The sequence below is a fragment of the Castor canadensis genome, chromosome 4 (assembly GCF_047511655.1).
Source record: "Castor canadensis chromosome 4, mCasCan1.hap1v2, whole genome shotgun sequence".
NCBI lineage: Eukaryota > Metazoa > Chordata > Mammalia > Rodentia > Castoridae > Castor > Castor canadensis.
This window is the reverse complement of record NC_133389.1, coordinates 15,845,149-15,870,462: the sequence shown is the minus strand read 5'-3', so window position 1 is coordinate 15,870,462 and position 25,314 is coordinate 15,845,149. Positions and strand designations below refer to the sequence as shown.

General features: G+C 36.8%; 1 protein-coding gene across 6 annotated transcripts in view; it reads right to left on the bottom strand.

The window, feature by feature from the left end:
* Nucleotides 1-618: 618 nt before the first annotated feature.
* The window catches only part of Pign (phosphatidylinositol glycan anchor biosynthesis class N), a 129,155-nt gene continuing 104,459 nt past the window's right edge, over nt 619-25,314 (bottom strand). For 5 of the 6 annotated variants that reach the window (XM_074069687.1, XM_074069686.1, XM_074069691.1 and 2 more), the window contains one exon: nt 619-1,574. In XM_074069687.1, coding sequence (XP_073925788.1) covers nt 1,451-1,574 — 124 coding nt within the window. In that variant the 3' untranslated portion in view covers nt 619-1,450. Of the gene's footprint in view, nt 1,575-1,596; nt 4,060-25,314 lie in introns of those variants that run through there. The other variant, XM_074069690.1, reaches the window with a different exon arrangement.

The window sequence follows — 25,314 nt, the reverse complement described above, 5'->3', positions numbered from 1 at the left end:
CAATGTCATTACTTGCTGTGGCAGCTTCTTGGTTGTCTACCTTGACTTTATACTGTAGACTAATGCGTGAGGCCTTGTGCTAACATCAATACTTCTCTTTTACATAGCATAATGCTTTCACTGCTGAGCCATGAAGTATTATCACAAATAAATTGTAACTGTATTCGTCATAAATAGACATTAAGAAAGTTCATTTTGCTTAACTGAATTTTGAGTTTTCTAAATTATATTTGTTCACTCACCCACCAATATGAAAAATCTAGTAATTTGTAGAAGGCTTCCTAGTGTTAATGCAAATTAGTAATGTTATAACTTAATTCAAAAGCAATTATTTTTTAAAAATGAGACACATACCAGCAAAACTTAGCATCAACGAAACACTTCTGGCATACCATGGACAAAACACTAACTGTACTGTAGTATGTAAAGGCACTTTATGAAAAATCCAAATAAAAATTACTCTCAAAATATTTTGTTCATTGGAATTAGTTTATAAATGGAAATCTGTATTTAATGAGATGACTTTAGACCTTTGGGCTAGAATCTCACAACCAGAAAAGTAGCAATTTTAACATGAATTTCTGATACTGTCAGAAAGTTTTAACTTTTGGTTTGGAGAATCTTATTGAAACAATATATGAAAAAAGCTATAGTGGTAATAGATGTTGAGTCTACAAATAAAAGCTACTCCTTTAAATTTTTTTTTGTATGAATAAGACAAAAATACTAAGCATTTTCTATTCCTCTACCCTCTGAAATTCCATGATAAACCAGAAATGGGGGAAAGAAAAAACCCAAAAAACCCATAAAAGTTAACTACTTGTAGCTGGCTGACTATGAAAACCCTGGATGCAGCATTAAGAAGATGAGATAGTGTCACTGAATGCTAAAGAAAAATGACAAACACCTGCAGATGTTTTGCTACTGCTGCTTTAGTAACTTTGAAATAGCACACTGGACTATCTTCCTAGTGATGTTACTGAGTAGTTAGAACTACAAAACTAGTGCTGTGAGCTGCTAAATACTTATGGTGCGCCTGGTGATTCCCTTCACATTCAGCCACAGCTAAGATTTTGGATGTCATCAGCACTGTCCCCACAGGTGCATGTTCTCCTTTGGGTATATGGGAAGCTGTACCATGGGGATCAGATTGTTGCATGTGCTCTGAAACATCACTAAGCAGGGCTGGCAGCTAAGGAAAAAATGACAGTGAAGAATGCTTTACTGTGCATTTCCACAGACACAACCACTGTTCCATGCCCACCAAACTCAAAGGAACAGGAAGCTCCTCTAGCTCACATAACTGTACATTCAGAGCTCAGAGCAGCATTTTCTCCACAGGAATAGAACGTACTATGCATCAGTGTCCATCTTCTTCTGGAATCCTTGATGGGATTTTAGTTTAGAAGGAGAAACAGGACCCAGATGCTGAGTGATGGCTTCAGCAACATCACGTGAGGTGGCTTTTGGGCTTGCCATGGAGTTTGAGTTTCTTCGTTGTGAGCAGCTGCGCCAGGCCATTGAGAAATACCAGAAAGATTGTCATGGACATCACAATCACATAGTGGCTGATGCTGCAAAGGAGAAAAAGGAGCGCAGTATAGTGGCAGAGAGAACACTGACAGGAAAAACTAAGGGTCCTCTAAATAATGTCATCTTTATTATTTATTTATGTTTTTGGTACTGGGGATCGAACCCAGGGGCTCACACTTGTTAGGTAAATGCTCGACCAATTGAGTCCCTAGCCCTTCTGGTTTGGTTTTGTTTGGGATTTTTTGTTTTTGAGATAGAGTTTTGCAGACTTTTGCCTGGGCTGGCCTCTAACTCATGATTCTCCTGCTTCTAACTCCTGAACATCTGGGATTATAGGCTTGTGCTACCATGCCTATCTAAATGGGTAGATAAAATACACAGAAATATAAAAGGTGCCAATAATTTCAAAATTGGTTTTTTAAAACTCACAGATTTGTTATATAGCAATATACGTAATTTTGGTAATATATTAATTAAAATATATTAATTAATGCATATTAATTTTTAAGCCCTAACAACACAAACTACCCTTATGGTGAAAGTTGATGAGCATGTTTGAGATGTTACAACAACTGCAGTGTGACTTTGTCACCTGTAGAAATTAAATTCAAAAGCTTTGAGAAAATAAAGATAATTTTCTGCCTCCAGTTCTCGGAACCTGTGAATTATATCCACAGACTCCCCAAGGCACCCCCCACTTTAAGTATTCTGACATTTTAGAGCATGGCATCCTATCTTCTGAAATAAGTTAGAAGCATTGTGGCAAAACTATTAGCCACTATGAAAGAATAATGTTACTCAAACTCAAAGTCAGTGAAGTAAAATATTTATTCAAGGAAAAAAGGACACATCTCTTTATTAACCCCACAATCAAAGATTCTGCATTCCAGATTTTTGGAAAAAAAATAAGTACTACTAAAATTACTTGTTTTCATTTATCAGCAACAGCAAATGCTCAGTTTTCCTTTTAAAACACAGTAATTGTACTGTCTGCATAGCTCATGGCTTGATAAATTCAGAAGTATGGGAAGAAATGTAGGCTACAGATCTCTACAGTACGGCAGAGGCTTCATGCAACAACATTAGTGTATAGTACTACCCAAGCCAAGCAACAGTGCACATTGGCAAGTTACCTATTTTCAATGCCTATCAGAGTTACATTTAGTTTTACAATAGATTTGTATGTTTTACATTCTTCACCAGAGAGAGGGGGAAAACACGTTAGTAAGTCTTAAAACAGCTAGTGTGAGGAAGGGTGATCATATTTTCTCCCCTTTCTCAGTAGACAGGAAAGGAGTCATGGTGATGGTTAAAGGGCCCCCTACTTAGGAATGGCCTGCAGATCATGCCCCAGAAAACAAGACTTTGGAACAACAAAGCTGTAGGTAAAGCAGAACAGTTATCTAGGGGATGTGGAGACCAAGAGGAAATAGATGTGAGGCCTAGAAGGTCTCTCTCCCCTTTCTAATAGCTCCAATCCCATGGATAAACAGCTGTCCAAATGTCAAATTGCTGGCTGTAGGTCAACTTTAGCATCTTGTCAGGAATATGCTAATAGGTAAGGTCCCTCCAGGCCAGGAAAAAGGGCCTGTGTAGATTTTACTTTATTTTTTTTATAATGTTACAGCCCTTAAGTAAAAATGTTCAATTGTAAAGTTTTATAGTCTGGAAAGATTTTCCAGACTATAAAAAAAGCCCTGGTTGGAGGCTCTTCTAATTTTTCTCTAGCTTAACTCTATAAATTAAAAACAGAAAAGGAAAGAGTTGGCTAGTGAAAAGGCAAGAATCAGAACCAGTTATGTAGAAATCTGATTCTGGATAGACTCCTGATTAAAAAATAAACAACAAAATCAGATCTTTTATTGATGAACAAGTTTTAACTTAAAGTAAGATTTTTAAAACTTTCATTTGCTTTCACTGTAAAAGTAATACAATGGGATATTGGAATGGGAATTTTTTCTACTTAATTTATTTCTCTGTGGGTATGTTTTTAAATTTTTACCTAGTTATTTTGAAATGAAATAATGACTTTAAGACTATTATCCTTATCAAGATGTTTTAGGAATAAAATTATCTAGATATTAATTTTAATATAATACTGTTGAAAAACTCATGCAAAAATAGATAGGATCATGTCACAAAATTAAGTAAGGCTTGCTGACGTTTTATTATACAGAAATTGGAAATTAACTGATTTTTTCTTTAAATATCTTCCAAAGTAAGGTAACTCAAGTTTATCATGACACAAAGATGCTGGGAAAACAAGCTGGTAGAAAACCAGAAATGTGAAAAATAACTCTTCCAAGAGATGGAATAGATGTGCTTTCTCTTATTCCTTCTAAATAAAACTGAATGCTTCGAACTTTCTATATAAACAGGCACAAGAAGACTCTAAATGTTGCAAAGAAGAAGGCAGACTAGCTTAGGCTCTTGGGATCCAAGGAATGCCACAGTGATAAGTTGCTGGATTTTCGTTTTGTTTCATATTTACTTGACTTGCAGGAAGAAGCAGGTAGTCCAGAAATGCTAATGGGCACAGAAAAAAAAAATCCTTCAAACCTCAAACACTACCACAACAAAAGCATCTTTAGCCAAGGGATAGATGAGAAAAGGAACAGCCCTAAAGGGTAGAAAACTTTCAGATATTAACCATTATGCTTCAGTCAGACACCACAGAAAAAATGGTGGTCATACCCCTACCTATGTCAGCAAAGGCCAAGTGGGGAGCCTAGACTTCTATCTTTACAAGACTGTAATGGGACACTCCAACCCCCTTCTATCCTTCCCATCCCTCATAATGTTGAGTAGGGAAGCTAGCACTTCCATCCACACCAGGGGATGTTCCACCATCTAGCAGCAATGACCCTCCCACGCCTCTACTGTGAAAGTGTTAGAGGAGGCCTAGTGGAAAGAGGAATACAATAATTTTTAGCAAAGAAACAAAAGGCATAAGAAGAACCAAACAGAAATTTGAGAATTGAAAAATACAATAACCAAAATAAAAAACTCAATGGATGGGCTTAATGTCAGAACTGAGAGGACAGAGAAAAGAAGCTGTAAACTTGAACTTAAGGATAAAATAGTAGAAACTACAACCCTCCCCAAACAATAGAGAAAATAGACAAAAAAGAAACAAAATAAAACAAAAGCAGACCCCCACAGACCTGACAACTAAGATAAGAGATCTAACATTTGTGTCACTGGAGTTCCAGAAGGAAAATAAAAAGAGAGGAAAACAATACTTATAGGAACTGTGGCCCAAAAGTTAACAAAATTTGGCAAACAGTACATATTTGATTTTTTTTTTTTTTTGCAGGTTTGGGGCTTGAACTCAGGGCCTCATGCTTGCTAGGCAGGTGCTCTACCACTTGAGCCACTCTGCTAGGCCTAAAAGACACATATCTAATAGAATGCAGAAGCTGAGGAAACTTGATACAAGGTAAACTCAAAGCAGGTAAGTTCACAAATTCACATCAAACTACTGAAAACTAAAACCAAGAAAAGAATTTGAAAGCAGTGACAGAGAAGTGACACCATACCTATAGGGAAAAACAATTTGAATGACAGCAGATTTTTCATCAGAAAATATGGAAGCCAGAAGGAAGGATGTACCATTTTTCAAGTGCTGAAAGAAAAATAACTGCCCAACCAGAATTCAGTGAAAATATCCTTTTTCCCTGAAGAAAAAAAAAATCAATATTCTCAGATTAAAGAAAGTGGTAAGAATGTATTGCCTCCATACTATCTGAAAAGAATGTCTGATTACTAGGTGCAGTAGCCCAAACCTGCAATCCTAGCTACTCAGGAAGTGGAGATTGGGAGAAATGCTGTTGAGGCCAGCCCAGGTAAAAAGTTCAAGAGACCCCATATCAAACAATGGCTGGAGCTCAGTAGTATCCACCTGTCATCCCAGCTACACAGTGAAGCACAAAGAGGAGGATCGAGTCCATGTCAGCTGGGCATAAAGCAAGACCTTATCTCAAAAATGACCAACACAGAGAAGGTTTGTGGAGTGGCTCAAGTGGTAGAGCACCTGAATTTATATTTGACAGTTAAAGCAAAAATTATAACACTGTCTGATGTAGTTTCAAATGCAAGTGGAAGAAATATTTAATGCAATTATATTGCAAATTAGGGAGGGTAACAAGATATAGTAGGAAGTAAACTGATAAAATGATAATACTCATAGATTGTGATTAGCTATGTATATATAATTCCTAGAACAACTGCTTAAAAAGCCTTACAAAGAGATACACTACAGATAAGTAAAAGTGGAATTCTAGAAAATGTTCAAGTAACACAGGAAACACAAACAGAACAGAAAAAAAAAAACAGCAAACTTAAGCTTCAACATATCAATAATTATACTAAGCATAGTCTACATATATCAACTGATAAATAAGACATTGGTAAAGTTGTTTAAAAAACACCTAAACTATGTGCTATCTGTGAGCTACTCACTTCAATTATAATGATAGAGGCAGATTAAACATAACAAAATAGAGAAGATAATAGGTTGATCTTACCTTATCCGAAACGCCTGGGACCAGAAGTATTTTTGATTTTGAACTTTCAAAAGATTTTTGAATGTTTGCATATATAACGAGCTATCCTGGGGATAGGACCCAAGTCTAAACACAAAATTCACTTGTTTCATACAGATCTTATACACATAGCCTGAAGGTAATTATATGCAATAGTTTTAGTGTGCCTGTTTTGACTGCAACCTGCCATGTGAGGTTTATATGATAATTATACAAAAATTAACTAAAACACATCTTGGACTTAAATGTGAAAGTATAGGCATTTTAGAAAAACAAAACAAAAACAGGAGAAACTCTTTGGGTTTCTCCCAAAAGAGTTCTTAGACCTGATATCAAAAGCAAAATCTAAAAAAGAAAAAAACTGATAAATTGGATTTCATCAAAGTAAAATACTTTGGCTCAGTGAAAGACACTGTTAAGAGGATGAAAAGACAAGCTATTTCCTGTGAGAAAATATGTACAAACTATATACCCAACAAGGAACTAGTATATATAAAAGAATTAGACTATACAATAATTTCTCAAAACTTGATAGTAAAAACCCAAACAGTTGAATTAGAAAATGAGCAAAAGACATGTATAGATAGCAAATCATTAACCACTACCAAAATGCAAATTAAAAATAAAATGAGATATCACACACTTATTTGAATAGCTAAAATACAAGAAAAATAGTGCCAACATAAAATGCTGGCAATCATACAGAGAAACTAAATCCCCACTCTCTGGTACAGCTACTCTGGAAAGGGATTTTGCAGTTTCTTATAAAATTCAACAAGCAACTACCCTAAGACTCTGCAACTGCACTTCTGGACACTTATGCCAAAGAAATAAAAAAATTATCTTCACAAAAATGTTTACAGATGCTTTCTTCTAATAGTCGCAATGTTCTTCAACAGGTAAATGATTAAATTGTGACATATCCATATGATGGATTTACTCAGTAATAAAAAGGAATGAACCACTGGAACACACAACACCTTAAATGAATCACCAGAGTACAAAAAGCTAATTCACAAAGGTTGCATACTATGTGATTCAATTCATATAACATTTGTGAAATAACAAAACTATGGGAATGGAAAGGAGATTAATTGTTGCCATAGGTTAATGAGGGGTGGGAAGCAAAAGAGAAGTGGGTGTAGGACAACATGAAAGGTTTTGTGTTGATAGGAACATTCTTTTTTGTTGTCAGTATCAATGTCAATAGCCAGATTCTACTATGACTTTGCATTAAGTTACTACTGGGGGGAAACTGGGTAAAGGGTACACAGGATCCTTCTGTATTATTTCTTTTTCTTTTCTTTTCTTTCTCTTTCTCTCTTTTTTTTTTAAGAAGGAGGAAAGGTGTATTTTGGCTTAGGTTTCGGGGCATGGTTGCTTGGGCCAGTGATGGCATAATACATCATGGTGGGCAGCAAAGGTACTTAGCTCATGGTGATCGGGTAGCAAACATGGCTGTAGGATCAATATTTACCTCAAAGTAATTTTTTTAAGTTTGCAAGTCATTCAAAACAGGAGCTTGATGAGCAATCAACATATGTTAAATGAATTATTAAAGAGAGTAATTTATAATAAACAGAATTCATAAAACCTTCCAGGACTGGGGCTATACCATGGTGTACAATGCTTGCTAGCATGTGCAAGTGCTGGGTTCAGGCCCCACTAACACACACACACACACACACACACACACACACACACACACACACACACCTTCTTCTTCTGTTTTATATTACCTTGGCACATTTAACCTGGACTTAAATCAGACTGTTTTAAAACAAAAGTCATTAATTTAACCAAAATCAAAATTAAATGCTTAAGGAAAAGCTTAAGAAGAAAAAGAGTCTTTATAAAAGTGAAATAAAATTAGTCCTATAATATATTAAAACATGAAGTGTATCACTGGCATTAGAATCATTAGACAGAACAATGGATGAGACCAGGTAGCCCTGTCATTCAGTGAGACAATACAATAAAGGAATCACAAAAATTCAAAGTTACTCTAGCTGGGCTCACTTTAAACTTCTTAGCACAAATAGGATTTGGTTCTCTTCAGTACTCAATCTGATGACACACTTGTGAATTTTCAACTCTGAGTCAAACTACATTGCGTCTTGTCTTTTTCCCTCAAAGTTCTGTTCTCTTTCCTCCCATCTGGGCTGATGACTTTGCTTATTTCATTGAGAAAACAGCAATAGAGCAATTGTTAAAAAAAAAAAAAAAAGTACCTCTTAACTTCTCACAAGAACCTACTAACCTATCCAACTCTGTACCAATGTTTCCTACTGCAGATGTTACTCCCTTAAAAAAAAAAAAAAACTCATTTTTTTATTGGTTTTTGGGACAGGGTCTTATTATGTAGCTCAGGCTGGCCTTGAACTTGCAACTTTCCTGCCTCAGCCTCCTGAATGCTGGGATTATAGGCATGCACCAACATGCTTGGTTTAAACCCCTTCATTTCTATTTTGACTTTAATCCCAACCTTCCTACTAAAAGAACTTTTATAACAATACACGCCTCTCCCATATCACCAATTTTTCTCTATTTATAGTGGGCATATCCTTCACCATAGCAATGTGCAATTTTTCTCATTTTAAAACAACCACAAAGTTTCTGAAGATTTTATAACTTCCTTTAGCACCATCCTAACTTAAAGCATCTTAAATCTGATATATCCAAAATCTAGCTCTTAATCACCATACCTTCCTTCACCAAACTTACTTTCCTAGAAATGGCCTTCCCATTCATTCAGTTAAACAAGATAAATACCCTAGAATTCACCTGAGTCTTAGCTTTTCTTCTCCCAATGCATCCAATCCATCAACCATTCTATCAACCTCTTTCAAAATATTTTCTAAATCCAAACTTCTGTCACCATTTTGAATTGCTACCGTTGTCCAAACTGCCATCATCACTAGTTAGAATACTGTAACAGCCTCTCAAAAATAAATCTCCATGCTCCTTCTTTTGACTGCTACATGTTCTCTGCACTATGGCAGGAGTATTATTTTAAAGTATGGAGCAAGTCAAATCACTTCCCTGTTCAGTAGTCTAATGCTTCACTTTACACTTGGAATTACTAATTCTTTATAATGACTTTCAAGGCCATAGTAGTATTAATTATCTATTCTCTGATACTCCTTACCGTATTTTTTCTCACTCATTCTTAACACACTAACCTTTATATTTTCAAAAGTATTTACTGACCAAGAATGGTTATTATAAAAAGCCAACTTTGAAAAACAAAACAAAAATCCTGCATATATTTGTACAAATTAAGGCTAAAAGGATATGCAGTGTCCCTTTGAACCATTGTTATCACTGATGACTTCTTTTTCTTAATGCTTTCATTATTTTCTGTAATAAGCCTGTGTGATGTTTAAAAATTATGCTACATATTAGCCACAGAACTCTAAGGCTGACTTCATAATTATTACAGAAATCTTCAACTGCATTCTGTTTCTGAGTCCTCACAACACATTTCAAAATGTGTACTAGTTCCTAAGATCAATATCCTCAAAATCTGGATAAAATGGTCACAATTTCTTCATATTATAAAAATGTTTGCCCTTTAGGCTAGGCACTGAACTTTGTTGTCAGTGGTGAGATTGATAAGTGAGGGAGTACAAAGTGCCCAATACAGAGTTTTGGGGGATCAAATCCAGGATCAAATCCAATCTGACTTGGTTCCATGGGGAAATGGGAGGCTGGAAACCAGATAAAATAAAGAAAAGCTATGAGAACCATAACGTAAAATATACCTTAGAGGAAGGACAAAGTATAGTACCTAAGTACAATGGAACACTACTTGGCAAAGAAAAGGAACAAAGTATTGTTATAAGCTATAATATAGATGAATGTAAAAAAAGCATCACAAAAAGTGGAAGAAGTCAGGTGCCAAATACTACATATTGTATGATTCTGTTTATATGAAATGTCCAGACTTGGCGAATCTGTAGACAGAAAGCAGATTAGTGGTTGTCTGAGGTTGGGTATGAGAATGGGGATGGATTGTATATAGGCTCAGGGGAATATTTTGGTAACAGAAATGGTCAAAAACTGGAATGTGGTGATAGTTATACAATTTGACAAATTTGATTAAAAAGCATTGAAATGATTTAAAACAATCATTTAAGTAAGTTAAAACCTGAAAATGGATGCACAGTTGTGAGGCTCACCATCCCCATGGAACCGAGCCCCAAGGCACCCAGGTTGTGTCACATTGCATCAATCAAGTTCTGGTGTCACCTAGATATGAGCTGAGTTAAAAGAGCATCAGTTTCAATGCAAAATGAGTTCAGCTTTCCCATTCTGCCCATCACTACATTGGCATTTAAATCAGCCATTCTCAAGATACACATGGTGGTGGTAGAAGTGGCAGTATATATAAGCAGAGGGCACACAGAATCGTGAAGCAGTGAGTGGTAAAAGCTTGATTACAGTCATCTCAGTCAGGGTGATGGGCCACATCTGTTAGATGTCATAATAGGTCAGATCTGTTAGATGTACTGGGACAGAAAAAGGTGGAGGACCATTGATATGAACAAAGCTTGAGGGCTGGGGATGTAGCTCAATAGATGAGCAAGGTCTAGGGTTCAATCTTCAGTATCACAAGAAAAAAAACTTCTTATATGAACAAAGCTTAAGATTCATTGCAAGAATAAAGCAATTTTATAGCACTTATTAATTATATTTAGGAGATTCAAAAATGATTGAACAGAATCATAAGTTTTCATCATATCTAAAGAAAAATGATAACTACTTCAGTTGTCATTTGAATTTTAATATGGTATAACATCAGAAAACAATTAAAGACCAAATGAACATTGCTATCAAATCCAACTGCACCTCATTCAAACTGATGATCCTGACCCTATTCACCTCACCATAGATATATTCAGAACATAAATTTAAATACGTTTTTATAGTTATGAAAATTACCTCACAGGAATTTTTCTATAGTCTTAAAAATGCACTTTCAGTATGCCATATAAAAGGCATACTCTGTAAAGTTTATGACCTGCAATAAATGAAGATAAAGTATAAAGATCAAAAGAAGAAAATACTAAATTAGCTCTGTCAGCTGAGCACAGTTTTATAGCTAGGGCAGGGTATTTTTCACAGGGATGTTAGAACATAGAAGCAGGTTTCAGCTGAACATATTGACTGCAGTGCATTCTTTTCAGAGTTTCAATTTAATTTTGGTACAATAAGCTCTGAAGATACGCTGTAAACAGAGAACACTATACCCATAAACAGATACACTGTCTCATGTCCTAGTAATGCCATCTTTATTGTTAAAGAAATTCTTACTCACTAACTTGAAAATAACAGCTGAGGAATCTCTCAGAAGCATTCTGCAAACCCACATCAGTCCTCTTGGTGACACTCAGTGTCAAAGATACAGGCCATGCAATGGATATATTGTGGGGCTCACACTCCTCTAAAATTCTGGGTTAGAGTCTCACCATTTCAGTATTCATAAAGCAATGCGATCGTGAGGACAAAAGGACAACATTCTATTCCTGACAATATCAGCCATGGAATGGCAGAGTTTATTAGCTATATTACTACACAAAGGAGTTTAGGAGTAAAATGTGTCAGGAAGGGAAGCCACTGCAGGGTCACAATTCAAATAACCCTGGTTCCCACTGAAGGAACTTAGCCAGGAAGTTTAATACTATCAGCAACAAGACAAGAAACATCTCTGCTTTTCAAATATACTTTCACATAGAAATAATAAGAAACTCTTAATCTAAAAGCAACATTCTCACAAAAAAGAGCAGAAAAAAGCATGATAATGAGGTTTTGAGATGTGAACCCTATTATCTGGTGCTTTAGTTCTGAATCTTGAAGTATACTTTCCACCTAGCAATAACAAAAATCTCATATAGTACCATCAATCAGGGACAATTCCATTTAGAAAGCCTAATTTCACTAATTCAGATTTTATTTTCATCATCCCTTCACCCTGACCTCCCTTCCCCAACTCCCCTGCTCCCTGAAATCATCTTACTTTCATAAACTGGACATCTTTTAACTATATAAGAGACAAAGATGACAATCAGAGAAATAAGGTATTTCAGCAGGAATGACCTACAGAACATGTGGGGAAATTGTAGATTAGTCCAATGTCCTTATGCTCATTAACAGAACTGTGATCTGTGGTCCCTTACAAAATCTGTCTTTAAGAAGTATTTCAGAGAAAGCACCTCATTTAGCCTACAGGAATTAAGAACTGTGATGAAGTACTGAAGCTGAGATAAACAAGGGTATAACATAAGTTATTAATAGGCTAGACCTCAATCACCTTTGGATCTATCCTCTTTGGATCATTAATCTTGTACAGATGGTGGTGTAATGATCAGATCAAGACAACAGGTAAAAACCCAGGACTGTTCCAAGTAAACCAGGCACATGACCACTGTATAGTGCAGTTCCCATTATAAAAAATATTACCACCAAATATTTCTACAGAAAATTTTTACCCTGTATGACATTAGTTACATAATATTTTAATATGTATATAAAAATCACTTAGAGTACCTAAACATGGAGTTAATATCTTTTTCTCATGACTAGTACAGCAGACTGGGGGGCATCAAAGCATTCTCAGTCTGGAAGTGCTAATGTGCCCTTCAGTTTCCATTGGTTTGAGTGATGCTCACTATTTTATGCCTTCGCGTTCTCTTTTTCTTTGTGTGTGTGTGTGTGTGTATGTGTGTGCGCATGCGCGCGCACGCTCACACGAACACATAATTCCCCCAAAGGCTATATAAAAGAATGCAAGGAACAGGGCTTGAAGTACCACAGGTTTGTAATGGCTCTTTCTTAAATGTATCCAGCAAACACAGGTAATAGAAGTGATGAGTAATAAATGGACGATGCCAACCCAGGTGTGGTGGCAAATGCCTGTAATCCCAGCATTTGGGAGGCTGAGGCAGAAGGATTGCAAGTTCAAGGCCAGCCTGTGCTACATAGCAAGTTAAGAGACCAGCTTGGACTACATAGTGAGCTCCTATCTCCAAAGGGGAAAAAAATTAGACTATTTCAAAATTAAAAAGCTCTTTGCATCAAAGGACACAATCAACAGAATGAAAAAGCAGCTATAGAATGTGAGGAACTATCTGTTGATTATATATCTTATAAGGGTTCAACATACGAATATAAATAATTCCTACAACCCTATAGGAAATAATCCAATTTAAAAATGGAGAAATGACTTGAATAAACATTTTCTCAAAGAAGATACACAAATGTTCAATGAGAATATGAAAAAATGTTCAATCTGAGGGAGCTGGAGGAATAATTTTTAACATTCAAAGAAACAGAAAGTACAATGGTGGTAGCCAGGGGCTGGGAGAGAGGAAAATGGGGACTTGGTGTTTAATAGGATTAGAGTGTCAGTTATTCAAGATGAAGTTGTAGAGATCTGTTGTACAACAGTGTGAACATATTACTACTGAATCTTACACTTAAAAACGGAGCCATACTAACAAAAATAGCCTGGTATTGACACAAAACAAACAGACAAATGAAACAGAATAAAGGACTCAGAAATAAACCTGAATAATATAGCTGTCTGATTCTTGACAAAGGTGGCAAAAGATACCTTCTTCAACAAATGGTGGTGTGATAACTGGGTATCTACATGTAGAAGACATCCCAATCTCCCAACCTGTATAAAAACCCACTCAAAATGGATGAAAGACTTTAATGTAAGGCCTGAAACTTTGAAACTACCAAAGGAAAACATAGGGAAAATACCTGAAGATAAAGGAATAGGCAAGGACTTTCTGAATACCACTCCAATATATCAGGAAATAATAGCAAGAGTTGACAAATGGGTTAGCTCCAAATCAAAAAAGCTTATGGATAGGAAATGAAACAAGAGAGTGAAGAGATCACCTACAGAATGGGAGAAAAATTTTTGCCAGTTATGGACAGAGAATTAATATTTGGAATAAATAGGGAACTGAAAAAAGTAAACACTAAAAGAATCAAAACAACATTGAAATTCCATCTCATCCAGTCAGAATGTTGGCAAGGATGTTGGGTAAAGAAACCCTTATATATTGTTGATGTGAATGTAAGTTAGTATTACATGATGGAAATTGTATGGGGATGCCTCAGAAAACTAAAAATACAACTACCATATGATCCAGCACTTCTTGGGATATACCCAAAGGAATCAATGTTAGCATACAGAAGAGACATCTGTACACCCATGTTTATTGCAGCACTATTCATAAGAGCCAGGTTATGGCATCAGTCTAGGTATATCTGTCAATATGTAAATGGTTGATTGCAAAAAAAATGTGGAATATATATACAATGAAGTATTAGCCATAAAGAAGAAGGATATCTCATCATATGCAGGAAAATGGAAGAAACTAGAGATTATAATCTTAAACAAAATCCAGACTCACTACGACAAGTATTACATGTTTTTTTCTCTTATGTGGAATCTATAAAAAAAAATTTTTTTAAGATGATATGATAGTAGAAAGGGGACTATTTGGGAAGAGGAAGGAGATCAGGGAGAGGAAAGACCAGGAGGTAAGGGAAAGAAGATCTGATCAACGTGTATTACATGTATATTTGGATCCCAGGCAGGAAGAGTGCTAGGTGTTGAAGTCAGGGCTGAGGGACCACTTGGGTGAAAGAGGCCTTAGTGTGCTACAGGAAGAAATGACAGGAGGACAGAGAAGGATATCTATTGCTTCCCATGGGGCCAAGGTGAGCTGAGGAAGGAATGAGACTGAATACACAATTAGAAGACAGCTGGAGTAGAATTTGGGGGCACACCAATTAAGCTAAAGGACTGGGGTATAGCTCTGTAGCAAAGTGCTTGCCTAGCATGTGTGAGATCCCAGGGTTCATCTAGCAAGCAAAAAATATGAAAGGGGAAGGGAAGGGAAGGGAAGGAAAGAAAGAGAGAGAAAGAAAGAGGAGAGAGGGAGGGAAGAAGACATGGCTAAGAAGATTAATTTTATGTTATTTGTATTCTGCTGCAAATTATTTTAAAGGAAAGAAAAGAACTGACAAGGAGACAAGGCAAAAGCTGGCAATTTGAATTTGATGCTATAAAACTATTAAATTTGGCCTAAGTCTGTTTCTGTAGTAGGGTGATAAAATTGGCACAAAGCCACCTCTGTAGGATGTGAACTACAACCTAGTTTGGTATACAAACAAACCGCAAACTCACCTAAGAATGTATTTTTGTAACAGATAAGTAAGTGTCAGCTGATCACAGCAGTTGAGTGTTAGCCAATCACAGGCTTCTAACTGACCAGACCATGTCCTGTAAGGCAAATGTCCCATAACACCATGCCCAAATAAGGCAAGTGCTGGCTGCCACCAATCAGGTTGTTTCTGATGCTACTTCTTTTTCTCAAGCATAAATGTGAACTGCACAAATGGTGAACTAACTTCAACCCAGAATTCTGCCAGTTATAGAATCTTCATCTTGTTCAAATAAACTTTAACACATTTTTGATATTTTTTTTATAATAGTGCAAAGAATATGGTGAAGAACCTTGCAACATCACTGCAATTTGGGAGGTCTGATCAGAACGAAACAGGAAGAAACTATGCCTGAAGGCACATAATGACTTCAGAGTATCAAAAGAGAATAGGAGACTTCTTGCCAAGGTATGGCATCAGGAACACATGAGAACACATTTAATGGCCCTGACAGTAATGGTTCAGTTAGTGCATCCATTCCAGGCACACTCTCCACTCCCCTACACTAGGGGATACATTTGTATGAAAAGGTAGTCAAGACTGCTGACTTTTTGGCAATCATTCACTTGTGAGACTAAAATGTGAAACACTGAAGCTTAAATAAATCCAGAGTACAGATCCCTGTTTATGCCAATAGAAGATGCAATGCAATTTTGCATTTAAGGTTCACAAGGTTAAGGCTCCCAAAGGCTATTTTCTAGAAATTTCTTTACCCCAAACATATGGTCTTTGAAATGCAAATTATTTTTCACATGTCATGCTCACAAACATTGGGCTTTTTTTTTTTTACCTATACCTTTGCTCACATCCATTCTATGTGCCTAAAATACTCTTCCCAAACCTCCAAGTCCTCTCATTGACATTATACCCTTTGTTTAAAGCATGGCTCAAATGTCAGCCCTGCACCATGTTTCCTGTCACTAGAGGCTGAATTCAAAACCCCTCCAATGATATGCTGCCTTGTACTACAGTTACAACTTTGTCTTTCAACCTGTATTAGGCCATAATTTCCTTGAAAGCAGGGAACATGTATACTTCTAAGACTAGAATGCCCCTTACAAGTAATACATCAGAACCTTCTGCTCAGTGCTTGAATTATCTGTGCAGTTCCTGATGAAGCAATCATATCTCCAAGGACAGAGCATTACCAAGTCTTGAGACAGGCAATCCAACTCATCTTTGGGAAAATGACAATGCCTAGGAATGCTTTATGCATGGTGAGCACTCAGTATTCATTTTTCTGAAGAAATAATCTGTATGTTAAATGTAAATGCAGATTCCTGATTTTGCAATTGGAAGGACCAGAAGATGGCAGCTAGAGGGAGGAAGCAGAAAGCGTGCCTCCTAAAGTGAAATCTTGGAGAGATGCTGGAGACATACCTTGCAGGCAAGGCCACTGAGAAGAGGCAAAACTTTGACCCCTCCACACCTACAGCCTGCACAGAGCATCTCCACTTCACGTTGAATGGAGAAATCAGGAGGGCCCCCGGGCTGCCAGATGCCCAAGCCCAGACGGCTTGGGAAGATGCGGACCACAAGGTGAGCTTCACGGTACCGCGGTACTCCCACAGACAACCCTGGGCCAGATCAGCATAGCCCCCTGGACAGACTGACCCCCACCCAGGGAAAAAAAAAGAGAAACTGAGTAATAAGCAATAAGAACAATAAAGACAGTAGGAAAGAGGGTGGGGCACCCTGAGTGCCAAAGGGGGGGGAGGGGAATCCCTCACAGAACTGTAAATAAACAAGCCGGACCTAGCCAGAGAGGGCGGGAGCAGTGACGTCGGCCCAGCAATCAGGAGCAGGAAAGCTTGTGAGAGAGGTGGAGGGAGGAAAACTCCATAGGAGAGGGGGGAGACCCACTTCGCTCGTGAGCTGTAAATAAACACGCAGGCCTGAGAAAGCGGGTGCAGTGTCACCTTCCCCAGTGTGCTTGGAAAGGGGAAAGCTTGTAGCAGAAGCTCCCCCACAGGAGAACTCTGAGTAAACAAAGCCTGCAGGGCCAGGTGAGTACTAAGCTCACCCCTGAGATCTGCATAAATAACGCCTCCAGCAACAGCAGGCTGACAGCAGCAGGCACAGAAGCCACAGCCGCAGATAACCACTCACAGACCTGTCTCCAGACTCTTTTTTTTCTCTCTCCCTACCTTTGATGAGAAAACAACTAAACTATATCTGCATGCTAAAAAACTTACCGAAACTGTATTGCATTTGAACTTGGGACACTTTGTGGGTTTTTAATTTTTTTTTTAATTTTATGTTTTTGTTTTGTTTTGTGTGGTTTTGTTATATTTTATTTTTCCCCTTTGATGAGACAACAACAAAACAACATCTGAGGCACCATCTCCAGGACTGGAGGCTGAGGGACAAACACCAAAATTATTAAGACTGAAACTTCATTGCATTTGAACTTGGAGACTTTTTAATTTCTATTTTATTTATTTATTATTTTTTATTTATTTTTATTTAATATATATATATTTTTTCTTTCAATTACCTATTTTTTATTTCTATTCTTATCTTTATTCTTTTTATTTTTTATTTTCAATCCTCTCTCTGTCTCTCTAATGCCTTTTCAGCTTACGGTTGATTAGTACACTGTCTCTCCCTGTTTATATCTTTGAAACTTTTTTTGTTGTTTCTTTGTTTTGTTTTTTTTTCCTACTTGTTTATTAAACAACTCAAGACCTGTGAAAAGAAAATGCAAGACTCACCGACTCCATCAAAACACCAAACCTGAGAATCATGGGCATTGAAGAAAGAGAGGAAGTGCAAGCAAAGGGAATGCGTAATATATTCAACAAAATGATAACAGAAAATTTCCCAAATCTAGAGAAAGATAGTCACATATAGATGCAAGAGGCCTCAAGAACACCAAACAGACCAGATCAAAATAGAACTACCCCACAACATATCATCATTAAAACAACAAGTTCACAAACAAGGGAAAGAATATTGAAGACTGTAAGAGAGAAAAAACAAATAACATACAAAGGTAAACCCATCAAAATCACAGCAGAAGTCTCAACAGAAACATTAAAAGCAAGGAGAGTGTGGGGTGAGATCTTCCGGGCACTGAATGAAAATAACTTCAACCCCAGGATACCCAGCAAAACTATCATTCAAAATAGATGGAGCAATAAAAGTCTTCCATGATAAGCAGAAACTAAAACAATATGTGACCACAAAGCCACCAGTACAAAAGATTCTTCAAGGGATTCTGCACATAGAAAGTGAAACCCAACATAACCATGAAAGGACAAGCAGCACCAAACTACAGGAAAAGAAAAAGCAAGAAAGTAGAGAGTAACCTCAACTTAGGTACACACAATCAAACCTTCAAACAACTAAGACAACTAAGTGACAGGAATCACCACATACCTATCAGTACAAACACTTAATGTTAACGGACTTAATTCACCCATCAAAAGGCACCATTTGACGAAATGGATTAAAAAGGAAGATCCAACAATTTGTTGCTTACAGGAGACCCATGTCACCGACAGAAATAAACATAGGCTTAGGATGAAAGGCGAGAAAATTTACCAAGCCAATGACCCCCGAAAACAGGCAGGAGTAGCAATACTTCTCTTTGACAAATTGACTTCAAACCTACATTGATCAAATGAGATAAAGAAGGACATTCCATACTAATAAAAGGGGAAATAGACCAAAAGGAAATAATAATTATCAAACTATATGCACCCAATGTCAACGCATCCAATTTCATCAAACATACCCTGAAAGACCTAAAAGCATATATAAACGCCAACACAGTGGCTGTGGGAGACTTTAACACCCCATTATCATCAATAGAAAGGTCATCCAAACAAAAAATCAATAAAGAAATCCAAGATCTAAAATATACAATAGATCAAATGGACCTACTTGATGTCTACAGAACATTTCATCCAACCTCTACAAAATATACATTCTTCTCAGCAGCTGATATAAAATATACAATAGATCAAATGTACCTAGTTGATGTCTACAGAACATGTCATCCAACTTCTACACAATATACATTCTTTTCAGCAGCCCATGGAACCTTCTCCAAAATAGATCATATCCTAGGGCACAAAGCAAGTCTCAGCAAATATAAGAAAACAGAAATTATACTGTGCATACTATCTCATCACAATGCAATAAAACTAGAACTCAACAACAAAAGTAAAGACAAAAAACATGCAAACATAGAGAAAAGGTTAGATCAAAAAGAATTAACCTAGAAGGCAACACACACGTACAGGAAATTAATGTGAGTCAACTCCCTGTATAAATATCCTTATCTCAACCAGGAACACTTGTTCCTTCCTATTATTGCTTATACTCTCTCTTCAACAAAATTAGAGATAAGGGCAAAATAGTTTCTGCTGGGTATTGAGGGGGTGGCGGAGAGAGGGAAGGGGCAGAGTGGGTGGTAAAAGAGGGGGTTGGGGCAGGGGGGAGAAATGACCCAAGTCTTGTATGCACATATGAATAATAAAACAATTAAAATAAAATAAAAACACTAAAAAAAAAACATGCAAACACCTGGAGACTGAATAACTCATTACTTAATGAACAATGGGTCATTGATGAAATAAAAGAGGAAATTAAAAAGTTCCTGGAAATCAACGAAAATGAAAACACAACCTACCGGAACCTGTGGGACACAGCAAGGGCAGTCCTGAGAGCAAAGTTTATAGCCGTGAGTGCATATATTAAAAAGACTGAAAGATCCCAAATCAATGACCTAATAATACATATAAAACTCCTAAAAAAACAAAAACAAGCAAATCCCAAAACAAATAGAAGGAGAGAAATAATAAAAATAAGAGATGAAATCAATGAAACAGAAACCAAAAAAACCATACAAAGAATTAATGAAACAAAAAGTTGGTTCTTTGAAAAAATAAACAACATCGACAGACCCCTGGCAAACCTGACTAAAATGAGGAGAGAAAAAACCCAAATTAGTAGAATCAGGAATGCAAAAGGGGAGATAACAACAAACACCATGGAAGTCAAGGAAATCATCAGAGACTACTTCAAGAACCTATATTCAAATAAATTTGAAAATCTTAAAGAAATGGACAGATTTCTAGATACATATGATCATCCAAAACTGAACCAAGAGGAAATTAACCACCTGAATAGAGCTATAACACAAAATGAAATTGAAGCAGCAATCAAGAATCTCCCCAAAAAGAAAAGTCCAGGACCTGCTGAATTCTCTGCTGAATTCTATCAGACTATTAAAGAAGAACTGATACCAACCCTCCTTAAACTGTTCCACGAAACAGAAAGGGAAGGAAAACTGCCAAACACATTTTATGAAGCCAGTATCACACTTATCCCAAAACCAGGCAAAGACACCTCCAAAAAGGAGAACTATAGGCCAATCTCCTTAATGAACACTGATGTAAAAATCCTCAACAAAATAATGGCAAACCAAATTCAACAACACATTAAAAAAAGATTATTTACCACGACCAAGTAGGCTTCATCCCAGGATTGCAGGGGTGGTTCAACATACAAAAATCAATAAACGTAATAAACCACATTAACAGAAGCAAAGACAAAAACCACTTGATCATCTCAATAGATGCAGAAAAAGCCTTTGATAAGATCCAATACCATTTCATGATAAAAGCTCTAAGAAAACTAGGAGTAGAAGGAAAGTACCTCAACATTATAAAAGCTATATATGACAAACCTACAGCCAGCATTATACTTAATTGAGAAAAACTGAAACCACTCCCTCTAAAATCTGGAACTAGACAAGGATGCTCACTATCTCCACTCCTATTCAACATAGTCCTGGAATTCTTAGCCAGAGCAATTAGGCAAGAAGAAGGAATAAAAGGAATACAAATAGGTAAAGAAACTGTCAAAATATCCCTATTTGCAGATGACATGATCCTATACTTCAAAGACCCAAAAAACTCTACTCAGAAGCTCCTAGACAACATCAATAGCTATAGCAAGGTAGCAGGATATAAAATCAACATAGAAAAATCATTAGCATTTCTATACACTAATAATGAGCAAACTGAAAAGAATATATGAAAACAATTCCATTTACAATAGCCTCAAAAAAAATCAAGTATCTAGGTGTAAACCTAAAAAAAGATGTGAACGACCTCACAAGGAAAACTATAAACTTCTGAAAAAAGAGATTGAGGAAGACTATAGAAAGTGGAGAGATCTCCCATGCTCATGGATTGGTAGAATCAACACAGTAAAAATGTCGATACTCCCAAAAGTAATCTACATGTTTAATGCAATTCCCATCAAAATTCCAATGACATTCATTAAAGAGATCGAAAAATCTACCATTAAATTTATATGGAAACACAGGAAGCCACGAATAGCCAAGGCAATACTCAGTCAAAAGAACAATGCAAGAGGTATCACAATACCTGACTTCAAACTATATTACAAAGCAATAACAATAAAAACAGCATGGTACTGGCACAAAAACAGACATGAAGACCAGTGCAACAGAACAGAGGACCCAGATATGAAGCCACACAACTATAACCAACTTGTCTTTGACAAAGGTGCTAAAAATATACGATGGAGAAAAAGCAGCCTCTTCAACAAAAACTGCTGGAAAAACTGGTTAGCAGTCTGCAAAAAACTGAAACTAGATCCATGTATATCACCCTATACCAATATTAACCCAAAATGGATTAAGGATCTTAATATCAGACCACAAACTCTTAAGTTGATATAGGAAAGAGTAGGAAATACTCTTTCTCAATGTAGGTATAGGTATAGGTATAGGTAGGAACTTTCTCAATGGAACCCCAGCAGCACAGCAACTAAGATAGCATAGATAAATGGGACTTCATAAAACTAAAAAGCTGCTGCTCATCAAAAGAAATGGTCTCTAAAGTGAAAAGAACATCCACAGAGAGGGAGAAAATATTTGCCAGCTACACATCAGACAAAGGACTAATAATCAGAATATATAGGGAACTTAAAAAACTAAATTCTCCCAAAACTAATGAACCAATAAAGAAATGGGCAAGTGAACTAAACAGAACTTTCTCAAAAGAAGAAATTCAAATGGCCAAAAAAACACAAGAAAAAATGCTCACCATCTCTAGCAATAAGGGAAATGCAAATTAAAACCACACTAAGATTCCACCTCACCCCTGTTAGAATAGCCATCATCAGCAACGCCATCAACAACAGGTGTTGGCAAGGATGTGGGGAAAAAGGAACCCTCTTACACTGCTGGTCGGAATGTAAACTAGTACAACCACTCTGGAAAAAAATTTGGAGGCTACTTAAAAAGCTAGACATTGATCTACCATTTGATCCAGCAATACCACTCTTGGGGATATACCCAAAAGACTGTGACACAGGTTACTCCAGAGGCACCTGCACACCCATGTTTACTGCGGCGCTATTCACAATAGCCAAGTTATGGAAACAGCCAAGATGCCCCACTACTAATGAATGGATCAAGAAAATGTGGTATCTATACACAATGGAATTTTATGCAGCCATGAAGAAGAATGAAATGTTATCATTCGCTGGTAAATGGATGGAATTGGAGAACATTCTGAGTGAGGTTAGCCTGGCCCAAAAGACCAAAAATCGTATGTTCTCCCTCATATGCGGACATTAGATCAAGGGCAAACACAATAAGGGGACTGAACTCTGATCACAAGATAAAAGCAAGAGCACACAAGGGAGATAAGAGTATAGGTAAGACACTTAAAAAATTAGCTAGCATTTGTTGCCCTTAACGCAGAGAAACTAAAGCAGATACCTTAAAAGCAACTGAGGCCAATAGGAGAAGGGGACCAGGAACTAGAGAAAAGGTTAGATCAAAAAGAATTAACCTAGAAGGTAACACACACGCACAGGAAATCAATGTGAGTCAACTCCCTGTATAGCTATCCTTATTTCAACTAGCAAAAACCCTTGTTCCCTCCTATTATGGCTTATACTCTCTCTTCAACAAAATTAGAGATAAGGGCAAAATAGTTTCTGCCGGGTATCGAGGGGGTGGGGGGGAGAGGGAGGAGGCAGGATGAGTGCTCAGGGAGGGAGTGGGTGTGGGAGAAATGACCCAAGCATTGTATGCACATATAAATAATATAAATAAATAAATAACTAAAAAAAAGTATATGCAATGCAAAAAAGTCTACTAGGCTACTCAAGTATATAATTGTAATCTATCAGAGCCAATTTCTCCTCTGTAAAATAGAAATAATTATTTTTTACTACATCATCTTAAAAATTATGAAATAACCTAAGTATAACTCCTAACATTTTGCTTGAAAAAATGACATTTTAATAGAAATTATCATTAATTTCGTATTTTTCAATAATCCTTAATTTTCACAATTACTTCTTAACCTAATTTGTCTTTCCCTAGGTTTGGGTAGAAGTTTTTCTTCTACCCCAAACAGTCCAATACCTCACATAGTTTCTGGAAACTTTTGGTGATAGAAGGATAAGAGATAACTCATTTTATTAAAATTTTTAAATTACTTAAAACAGCTTAACTTAGCATTTCTATAGAAAAGCATTTCAGAATTTTCAAGAGAAAAATGGCAACTGTCTTTAAACAATGTGAAAAATTGTGAAGGGAATAAAGTAACTCCTTCTGAACAGAAAGGGACGCAGGACTTCCAGAACGGATCAAAAACTGATGCGGATGCAGAAAGGGAAAATAAAAGCCTAAAAGAAATCTTTCTCCCTCTTTCTTCTTCTTTTACTTCTTCCCCCACTCTTTCTCCCTTCCTCTTTCTTCTGTTTCTTTCCTTCTCAAATGAAATTGTGTATTAGAGAGACAGAAAGGAAAAATAAGTTGTTCTGGTTTGTGATGAAAGACTAAAGGTGACAGAAAGGAAACAGGAAAACAATACTGAATATGGAACCCATTATGAACTAACAAGAGATGGATTATTCGGTTTAGCAAAATCGAATACGGGGGCAGAGTGAACATAATCAGAAGGACAAGCGTACTGTCATTGTTCATTCAATAAGTGGATGCTAAACAAAGCATGAACAACTAAGTAAGTTAGTGGGGAAAAGGTCATGAATTCAGGATTTCACTGATGAAAAGAATGCTCCTCTATTGAAACCTAAGCATAAAAAGTAATCAAGGTAAGTGAAGGGAATGCAGCAGTTAAGGATAATTTCTTTTAGGGATTTGCTTATGGGTACTTTGTTTCATCACTACTTCCTTGAATTTGCTGGGATGTACCACACTCCTAGTAAAATTTTTCCTAGGCTATACACAAAACTCTGTAGTTTTACCAGCATACTGCTCCGATAGGCTGTTTTCAACTACAGCCTTTACCTCTAGTGCCAAGTCTTTCTGTCACAAGTTTTTTTCACTCAATCACCAATTTGAGATTCACTACCTTGTTTCTATCTTCTAATGTACAAAAGAAACCACCCTGTCTACTGTGCATAAAAATGGGCAGTGCCTGTACACCCTCTGACTGTCTTCCTCTACCAGAAACTTGTTTTCTGCCTTACCTTCTGCCTTTTGGTTTTATCTCTTTGAATGCATTGCTTCCAACAAGGCTTCTAGCCAACCACAATACATTTCTGGCCTAAAATGCCCACACTCTTGGGCCACTTCTTCCTAATCAGTATTTTTTTGTCCTTTAAATCTCAAATTGATATTATTCAAAACTTTGCAGTGAATGGTACCTTTGTATCAATTACAAACTAGACTAGATACAGAGCTACTCTTTTATTTATTTTGCAGTACTGGGGTTTGAACTCAGAGCCTTACACTTATTAGGCAGGTGCTCTACCATTTGAGCCATGCCCCTAGCCTGAATTTTTGTTTTTTTAACAGTACTGAGGATTGAGTCCAGGGTTTTGTGCATGCTAGGCAAGTGCTCTACCACTAAGCTAACATCCCCAGCAATTTTTTATTTTTTTGACAAGGTGTTGCTAAATTGCTTATAGTGGCCAAGAACTTGGAATCTTCCTGCCTCAGCACCTCAGTTGGGTAGCTGTGATA